This window comes from Trachurus japonicus, chromosome 23, assembly GCF_045865225.1.
Source record: "Trachurus japonicus isolate A0001 chromosome 23, Traja_1.0".
NCBI lineage: Eukaryota > Metazoa > Chordata > Actinopteri > Carangiformes > Carangidae > Trachurus > Trachurus japonicus.
In genome coordinates, this window is record NC_140929.1 from 4173204 (window position 1) to 4183203 (window position 10000).

Here is a 10000-nt window from a genome sequence, read left to right on the forward strand (position 1 = left end):
TGACATTTCCGCCACATAGTGACTGTTTTAAATAAAACATAAAATATACAACAAATTAAAAGTAAAATATGAATATGAATATAAAGAAGAATATAAAATAATAAAGAAATATGCACAGATAATCACAAACACACACACATTTATATTTAAATATGAATAACTCAACAAATAGATGATACAGAAATGAAGTTCCTGACAGAACAATGCATAGAAGGATTTTATTTTGAAAAACCACTTACTTTTATTATAAATCAGAGTTAGGTTTGTGCCACTGGTCATTGTGGACATTTCCAGCACATAGTGACTTTGTATTTTACATAAATAAACTAAAAAATTGTTTTAAAAAAAAAAATCAAATTAAAATATAATTTATAGAAATGTTGATGTGTGTGTTTTTTACGCTGTGTTGTGTTGTGTTGTGTTGTGTTGTGTAACCTCTGGTGTCTCTGTGTAGGTGGGGTGGATCTTGTCGACTCTGGACGAGCTGCAGATGAACCCTCAGCCCCCGGTCGCTGTTCTTCCTCTGGGAACAGGAAATGACCTCGCCAGGACGCTCAACTGGGGCGGGGTGAGTTCCTAACCTTGACTCGCGGCTCAGCGAGCGACAGACAGGATGTGGCAGCAGCTTCTCCTCCCTCCGTCCGTCCGTTCATTCATTCATTCATTCATCCACCACCAGAGGAGCTCACGTTATTTACTGCATCATGATTTAAAAGGAGCGAGTTTGTGTCTCTTTAATGATGAAAAATGGACAAAGAGAGTCAAACATGGAGGTTAAAACTCACCTGTTCAACATTTAGTCAGATGCTTTTACATTTAATTATCGGTGCATGTTGTTTTGAGATCGGCGGGGCAGAGACGGTACTTTCCGCTTTCCCTCATTAAACTCATCAAATACACAATCCAACAACTCCACAACGCTCTGGTGGACAAGTTGTGACCTGCACATTCACCACACTATGAGATAATCATGTAACATTATTACGAGACAGAGTTGTTTTAGAGGCAAATGCAGCCGGAACTACCGGTACATTCCAGACACGGCTGCTGGGTGGAGGGATTTCAAAAGCACAAGTAGTTCTGGTAAATGTTTAATTTATAGACCGTTAATTACATGATAATGCCCAAGAAATAGCCAAGAAATAACAATTAATTGTGTAGTAATGTGTGTTTTTCTTCATAAAAGATTACACATGCTTTTTATGCTTTGAAATTTTTGGGAAAGGCCAGAATTTTTCTCCATCAAGTCCTTGCAATCGAACCGTTATTTCTGGGCTATTTCTACGTAATCAATCATTATTTATTTCTTTGCTTTTTCTTGACAGTATCACATAATTAACGGGCTGTAAATGAAAGGGTTACCGTAGTTTAGAGTATTTGCTTCGTGTGTCGCAATGTTACATAATTATACATGATTATCTCATAGCGTGGTGAATGTGCAGGTCACAACTTGTCCACCAGAGCGTTGTGGAGTTGTTGGATTGTGTATTTGATGAGTTTGATGAGGGAAACCAAGAAATCCCATGAGCCTCCGTAGCGTAGCTCTGAGCAGCTCACGGCTCTGCTCCGCCGTTCTAAAAACAGCTTGCACCGACAATTAAAGGCAACAAACCTACTGCTAAGACTATAGGGATTATGGCAATTGGCCAATTTGCCAAAAATATTGAACTATCCCTTTAACTGGAAAGCACTGAACTCACCTGGAACGCAACATTAGTTTCCAAAACAACAAACTAAACAAACAAAAAAGCATTTGTGTCGCGACCTCTGTGTGACTCTTCACTTCCTGCTGAGCTCTTTATCAAACCTTCAATCTCTTTCATCTCGTGTTGTTTTTATATTTCAGTCTGAGCGAAGTCGCGGTGACGTCGGTGGCGTCACACCGCTGCTGGTCGATCCGATCTATCATCAGCTGCTGCACATAATTAAACCTAATTAATTATGAAACCGCAGCAGCTCCAGTCTGTCGGAGCAGCAGCTGACTCCTCTTCACTTCTTCTGCCCAGAGAAAGACGAGTTCATTTGGCTTCGATGCAGGAAGAGAAGAGTTCTCACTCTGTGGCGACCGATCAGCCGTTATTAACGCATCAAATCAATAGTTTGAGCTCGTTAAAACTCTCTGAATCAGAGGCTTCATTATCAGGATCAACAAGTCAATTGGTTCTGGTTCAGAGAGCCATCAATATCAATCAATAATCAATAATCAGTGTTTCATGGTCAGGTTGTATTGATGAATGTTTGTTCATTTAGATGCTGCTAAAAAACCTGGAGGTGTGAAGCTGTCCTGTGGAATTATGGGAAATGTAGTATTCGATGTTTGCTCTTTCTTTCTTTCTTTCTTTCTTTCTTTCTTTCTCTCTCTCTTCTTTCTTTCCTTCGTTTGTTCTTTCTTTCCTTCGTTTGTTCTTTCTTTCTTTCTTTCTTTCCTTTGTTCTTTCTTTCTTTCTTTCTTCTTTCCTTCGTTTGTTCTTTCTTTCTCTTTTTTCCTTCCTTCTTTCCTTCGTTTGTTCATTCTTTCTTTCTCTTTTCCTTCTTTCTTTCTCTCTCTGTCTCTCTCTCTCTCTTTCTTTCTTTCCTTCTTTTTCTTTCCTGTGTTTGGTCTTTCTTTTGTTCCTTCTTTCATTCCTTCATTTGTTCTTTCTTTCTTTCCTTTGTTCTTTCTTTCTGTCTTTCTTTCTTTCGTTCCTTCTTTTTCTGCGTTCTGTCTTTCTTTCGTTCCTTCTTTCTTTCCTTCAATTTGTTCTTTCTTTCTTTCCTTTGTTATTTCTGTCTTTCTTTCCTTTGTTCTTTCTTAGTTCTTTCTTTCTTTCTGCGTTTGGTCTTTCTTTCTTTCTTTCTTATTTTCGTTCCTTCTCTCTCTCTTTGTGGAGGTGTTGTGTTGCACTAAGTTGCTTTAAGAGTTTTTTTTTTTTTTAAAAACAAACTCAAAAACAGAGTTTCCTCTTCTTCAGGACGGAGGAGGCTGCCACACACACACACACACACACACACACACACACACACACACGTTGCGTAACTGTAGAAGAAAAAGAAGGAGAAGAAATCTTTTACAATCACCCACATCCTTCCATTCGTCTTTTCTTCAGTCCGGTTTTGTAACGACGATAAAACATCAAACATGTTTTAACATAATGACATCATCGTGACATCATCATGACATCATCATCGCGTGACTTCATCCATCTTTATTTATCTTTAAGGACCTTTTTCAAATGGCGACATTCATGTGACGTTGTGTGTGTGTGTGTGTGTCGTCTGGACCGGGACGTTTTATTTTTATCGCCGTGGAAACAAAGACATAAAATTCACCGTGATTCATCCGTTTGTCATTTGTCGTCCTCCGTCGTGTTCGGACGAGGAGACGGGAGCGAGTGATTGAAAGAGGAGAGAGAAAGGGAGAGAGAGAGAGAGAGAGAGAGAGAGATTCCTGAAGCGGAGAGATGAAGACGATTTGAACAAAGATGAGAATTCATATCTGCCATGTGTGTAATTAGTGTAATTATTGTAATTAGTTCATCCTCTGTTCACCGGCTATTTATGACTGTAGGAGCCTTAACTCCTCCTTCCCTTTCCTCTTTTCCTTTCCCCTCCTTTCCTTTCCTCCTCCTTCCCTTTCCTCTTTTCCTTTCCTCCTCCTTCCCTTTCCTCTTTTCCTTTCCTTTCCTTTCCTTTCCTTTCCCTTCCTTTCCTTTCCCCCCTTCCCTTTCCTCTTTTCCTTTCCCCTCCTTCCCTTTCCTCTTTTTCTTTCGTCCTCCTTCCCTTTCCTCTCCTCTCCTTTCCTTCCCTTTCCTTTCCTTTCCTTTCCTTTCCTTTCCTTTCCTTTCCTTTCCTTTCCTCCTCCTTCCCTTTCCTCCTCCTTCCCTTTCCTCTTTTCCTTTCCTCCTCCTTCCCTTTCCTCTTTTCCTTTCCTCCTCCTTCCCTTTCCTCTTTTCCTTTCCTTTCCCCTCCTTCTCTTTCCTCTTTTCCTTTCCTTTCATTTCCTTTCTGTCTTTCCTGACACTCCTTTCTTTCATGTCCTTCCTGACATTCCTTACTTTTCCTTCTTTATTTCCTTCCAAATCTTTTTCTTTCCCTCTCTCCACAGCTTCCTCTCTCCTTTCTCATTGTTTTCTTTCCTCCCTCCTTCTTCATCTTCTTATCACTTCATCTTCCTTCCTTACTTTCTTCCGCTCCTTCTTCTCATCTCTTTTCTTCCTCGTCTGACCTCCTTCTGTGTGTCTCTGTGTGTCCTTTCCGTTTCCTTGTTTCCTCCTTTCCTTTCCTTTCCTTTCCTTTCCTTTCCTTTCCTTTCCTTTCCTTTCCTTTCCTTTCCTTTCCTTTCCTTCTCTCTCCCATCTTCCCTTTCCTATCCTCTTTTCCTTTCCTTTCCTTTCCTTACCTTAACTTTACTTCACTTTACTGTACTTTACTTCTCTGCACTTCCTCTTTTTTTGCCTCTCTTACCTTTCCTCCTTTATTTCCTTGATTTCTTTTTATCTTTCCCATTGTTTTCTTTCCTCCTTCCTTCCTACTCAGCTCCTCATCTTCCTTCCTCACTTACTTTCTTCCTCCTGCTTTCTCCTCCTTTTCTTCCTCGGCTGTATCTGCACTGACTTCCTGACCTGCTACACAGGGAGAAAATAAAAAAAAACGAATGTGATGTATTTGTGTGTATAATAATAATGTGTGTGTGTGTGTGTGTGTGTGTGTGCAGGGCTACACCGACGAGCCGGTCTCTAAGGTTCTGTGTCAGGTGGAGGACGGCTCGGTGGTTCAGCTGGACCGGTGGAACCTGCTGGTGGAGAAAAGTTCAGTTCAACCAGAGGACGGGACGCAGAAGGTCAGGACATCTATCTATCTATCGTTCTATCTATCTATCTATCGTTCTATCTATCGTTCTATCTATCTATCTATCTATCTATCTATCTATCTATCTATCTATCTATCTATCTATCTATCTATCTATCTATCTATCTATCTATCTATCTATCTATCTATCTATCTATCTATCTATCTATCTATCTATCTATCTACATTTTAATATAAGCTCATTTACAAACATGACTTGATATTTATACATCAATAGATCAATAAAGTAAAATAATCTTCTTTTAATGTGTATTTTAGACAGGATGAGAGAATAATAAGAGTTTATTCATTCATCAACAGCAGCTGAAGCACAGAGGGAGAAAACACCAGGGATAAAAAGACACTGACAGAGGAAAAAGAACAATAATAAAAGTATAAAACTGTATTAAAAATACATATTTAAGAAGAAGAACAGACAAAAACACAGACTTTATATAATAATAATAAACAACTTAAACACAAAGATGTGATTAAATGACATAAATCACATCACATAGACACATTTATGTCACATATTTCCACACAGGGAACCAGCTCAGGTGTTTGTTTTTTTCCTTTGCCTCTGATAAAACGTCCTCATTCATGATTGTTATTGATGCTGCGTTCAAGACCCTCTCTGTTGAATATGTAATCCTGACTCTCTCTCTCTCTCTCTCTCTCTCTCTCTCTCTCTCTCTCTCTCTCTCTCTCTCTCTCTCTCTCTCTCTCTCTCTCTCTCTGTCTCTCCGTCCGTCCTCAGCTGCCTCTGAACGTCTTCAACAACTACTTCAGTCTGGGCTTCGACGCTCACGTCACGCTGGAGTTCCACGAGTCCAGAGGTGAAGACACATCTGTTTCACTCTCTAATGAACAAACTCTTGTGTGTTTATGTCCCCTTAACCCTCCTGTCGTCCTTCTCTGTTCCCTTCTTCCTTCCTTCCTTCCTTCCTTCCTTCCTTCCTTCCTTCCTTCCTTCCTTTCTCCCTTCCTTCTTTCCACAATCCTTTTCCTCTCCCTTCCTTCCTTCCTTCCTTAGCTACTTCTTCCTTCCTTCTTTGATCCAATTGAATTGAAATCTGTTTCCTCCCTCCATCTTTCTTTCCTTCCCTTTTCCCTTCCTTCCTTCCTTCCTTCCTTTCGTCCTTACTTCTTCCTTCCTCCTTTGATCCAATTGACCTGATCTGTTTCCTCCCTCCATCTTTCTTTCCTTCCTTTTTCCCCTCCTTCTTTCATCCCTTCTTTCCCTTCTTCCTTCCTTCTCCTTCCTTCCTTGAACAATTCTGTTCCCTCCATCCATCTTTCTTTCCTTCCCTTTTCCCTTCCTTCTTTCGTCCTTCTTTCCTCCCATCTTTCCCTTCGTCCTTCCTTCCTTCCTTCCCTTCGTCCTTCCTTCCTTCCTTCCTTCTTTCCCTTCGTCCTTACTTCTTCCTTTCATTTTTGACCCAATCTGTTACTTTTCTCCTTCTATCTTTTCTTCCTTTTTCCCTTCCTTCTTTCCTCTCATCTTTCCCTTCCTTCCTTCCTTCCTTCCTTCCTTCCTTCCTTCCTTCCTTCCTTCCTTCCTTAGCTACTTCTTCCTTCCTTCTTTGATCCAATTGAATTGAAATCTGTTTCCTCCCTCCATCTTTCTTTCCTTCCTTTTTCCCTTCCTTCTTTCGTCCTTCTTTCCTCCCATCTTTCCCTTCGTCCTTCCTTCCTTCCCTTCGTCCTTCCTTCCTTCCTTCCTTCCTTCTTTCCCTTCGTCCTTACTTCTTCCTTTCATTTTTGACCCAATCTGTTACTTCTCTCCTTCTATCTTTCTTTCCTTTTTCCCTTCCTTCTTTCCTCTCATCTTTCCCTTCCTTCCTTCCTTCCTTCCTTCCTTCCTTTCTCCCTTCCTTCTTTCCACAATCCTTTTCCTCTCCCTTCCTTCCTTCCTTCCTTCCTTACTTCCTTTCTTCCTTACTTCTTCCTTCCTTCTTTGATCCAATTGAATTGAAATCTGTTTCCTCCCTCCATCTTTCTTTCCTTCCTTTTTCCCCTCCTTCTTTCATCCCTTCTTCCTTCCTTCTCCTTCCTTCCTTGAACAATTCTGTTCCCTCCATCCATCTTTCTTTCCTTCCCTTTTCCCTTCCTTCCTTCCTTCCTTCCTTCCTTCCTTCCTTACTTCTTCCTTCCTTCTTTGATCCAATTGAATTGAAATCTTTTTCCTCCCTCCATCTTTCTTTCCTTCCTTTTTCCCTTCCTTCTTTCGTCCTTCTTTCCTCCCATCTTTCCCTTCGTCCTTCCTTCCTTCCTTCCTTCCTTCCTTCCTTTCGTCCTTACTTCTTCCTTCCTTTTTGACCCAATTGACCCAATCTGTTCCCTCTCTCCTTCTATCTTTCCTTCCTTTTTCCCTTCCTTCTTTCCTTCCATCTTTCCCTTCGTCCTTCCTTCCTTCCTTCTTTCCCTTCGTCCTTACTTCTTCCTTTCATTTTTGACCCAATCTGTTACTTCTCTCCTTCTATCTTTCCTTCCTTCCTTCCTTCCTTCCTTCCTTCCTTCCTTCCTTCCTTCCTTCCTTCCTTCCTTCTTTCCTCCCATCTTTCCCTTCATCCTTCCTTCCTTCCCTCCCTGACCCAGGAGGACAACAGGAGGGTTAATACAGTAACTGCTCCTCGTTTGTAAAAGTAAAAACGTTGAAATATTAAAAAGAGAAGTCGTGGACTCGTGAGTCAGATCCTCTCATGTTGAATTTATTCTTTATTCTCCTTCTCTCTCTCTCTCTCTCTCTCTCTCTGTGTTTCCAGAGGCCAACCCCGAAAAGTTCAACAGTCGCTTCCGCAACAAGATGTTCTATGCAGGAGTGAGTGTCACACACACATACACACACACACACAGACACACACTAATGCACACAAACACACACTAATGCAGCCTAAACAGCAAATAGAAAGGAATATGAAGAGGATGAATGAGACGTTATTAACTTGGAGCAGATGGAGGTTTTACGTAAAGTGAAAGTAAAAAAAGAAAAAGAAAAAAAAACAGGAGGAGATTAGGAGGAGGATTTTATTTTGAAATCTTTTTTTTTTTTTTCCTTCTTCTTTTTCTTTTTAAAAACGTTTAATCCAGATTTGAGTGGTGTTATCTTGCTTTTTAGATGAATAATGAACGTGGATGAACTCTTGGGACGTCACAGCTTCAAGCGTTCATTGGTCAGTGTATCTTTTGGTCATTGGATTTTCTTCTGATTAATGTGAATAGTAAGTAACAAAAACAGTTTGGTTTATTTGATTTTCACTTTGAAATACCAAAAGACTATAGCAATTGACTACATTTTAAAAACAGTTTGATTTTCATGTTCTAAAAAAAAAATCACCAGACAACATACTGTAAACTTTATTGGTTTTTTTTCATATTCTGACACCAGAAGTTGTCATTTTCAAAGCAAAGGGGAGATATAGCAGTTTCATACCTTAGTTATGACTTTTTCCAACTCTAACTCCAGATACGTTGGGGACTCAAGCTTCTGCCACACAACTTGTTGCAGAAAATCCTCTTCTGCCCCCACTTTTGTGTGATACTGTAAAAAATGACAACATCTGGTGTCAAAATATGAAAAGAACTGTGTTTTTGGTCTGTTTTTTTCATTTCTGTTGTCTAGAAATGTTATTTTTTGTTCTATGAAATAGAACATGAAAATCTAATCTGTTTTTAAAATTTAGTTAATTGCTCTTTGACACTCAATAAGAAGAATGCTTTGTGTTTCAATTTTCCTTTTTTTTTTTTTCAAAATGAAAATCAAATAAACCAACTGTTTTCTGTTTTTTAATTCCTATTCATTAAAAGAAAATCCAATGACCAAAAGATACACTGACCTTCATCCTGACCTTTAATTTTTCACTTTTTTTTTTACAGTTTTTTTTCTTCTTTTTTAAAAACTTTTTGCTCCTGTTGTTTCTGATCGATCGTTTAATTAGGAAAATAAAAGGTCACTTGTTTCTGCAGCTCGTTAGATGCTGATGATGATGATGGTGATGATGATGGTGATGATGGGCGGGAGCAGGAGGGAGGAAGTCAGCAGAGGAGTTATCTGTTTTTAATGAGGGAAATGTAATGAACTGTAATTCTGTTTGATTGGGCCCCGCTGTGTGTGTGTCTGTGTGTGTGTGTGTGTGTGTGTGTGTCTGTGTGTGTGTGTGTGTGTGTGTGTGTGTTTGCAGGCTGCGTTCTCAGATTTCCTCCAGAGAAGCTCCAGGGATTTGTCGAAGCACGTCAGAGTGGTGGTGAGTGTGAACATACACACACACACACACACACTCTCTCTCTCTCTCTCTCTCTCTCTGTGAGTCCGGATCGGTTTCCATGTCGACACGTCGTCTCGTCAGCAGCAGCAGCAGCAGCTCGGCGATCTGGTGATTAAAGACACCGTCCGTCCGTCCGTCCACTCAGGTGTCCTTCAGAGACACTGAAGCCGCTCCACACCGCCGACCTCCGACCTCCGACATGAAACACACTTTCTATTAATAGATACACATGATCAGTTATTGATGAGCAGCGTTAAACAATTATTAACACACTTCTAAAAGTGTTTAACTGGATAAATAAGACAAAGATGGATCAGTTTGCGGCACTTTATAAATGATCTAATGAACCACTGACGTTTCCTAATAGAACTGGTTTATAATTGATAATAATAATTGATTCATAAATGTGTAAAAAGTCCAGAGTTAAACATTTATAACTGTGTTTTATAAATTACAGATGAATCAATGATTTAAAGTGTTTAATAACATTTCATCAGCTGCTGCCTTTCTATTGGAGGAGGTGGTTGAAGGCTCAGCTTCTTGTTAGAGCAAATGGACTAGAAAAAATATTTACAATATAAAAAAAAAAAATCATGATTAAGACAAATTTTGCGTAAAAAGTTAGACATTTTAACAGCGTTTGAACTCCCCTCTCCATTTCATTTGGTGAGAAAACTAAAACATTAAAAGCTGTTTCCTTAAATCTCTTTTTAATTTAATCAAATTTTCTAAAATATTCAAATCTTGGGTCAGTTTTCTTAATGATCAGATCACGTGACGTTTTCAAAGCGCCATAACAAAAACTTAGGTCACCTGGAGCGCTGCTGTTCATTCGATTTGAAACTCTCTCCCAGTTTTTTATTTGACGTTGATCGACCATGGCATGCATAACCGGAGATATTACA

General features: G+C 39.7%; 1 protein-coding gene across 8 annotated transcripts in view; it reads left to right on the plus strand.

The window, feature by feature from the left end:
• The window catches only part of dgki (diacylglycerol kinase, iota), a 113149-nt gene that overhangs the window by 79079 nt on the left and 24070 nt on the right, over positions 1 to 10000 (plus strand). For all 8 annotated transcript variants that reach the window (XM_085769969.1, XM_085769973.1, XM_085769970.1 and 5 more), the window contains exons 13-17: positions 455 to 568; positions 4694 to 4819; positions 5588 to 5666; positions 7596 to 7651; positions 9012 to 9074. In XM_085769969.1, coding sequence (XP_085626095.1) covers positions 455 to 568; positions 4694 to 4819; positions 5588 to 5666; positions 7596 to 7651; positions 9012 to 9074 — 438 coding nt within the window. The remainder of the gene's footprint in view (positions 1 to 454; positions 569 to 4693; positions 4820 to 5587; positions 5667 to 7595; positions 7652 to 9011; positions 9075 to 10000) is intronic.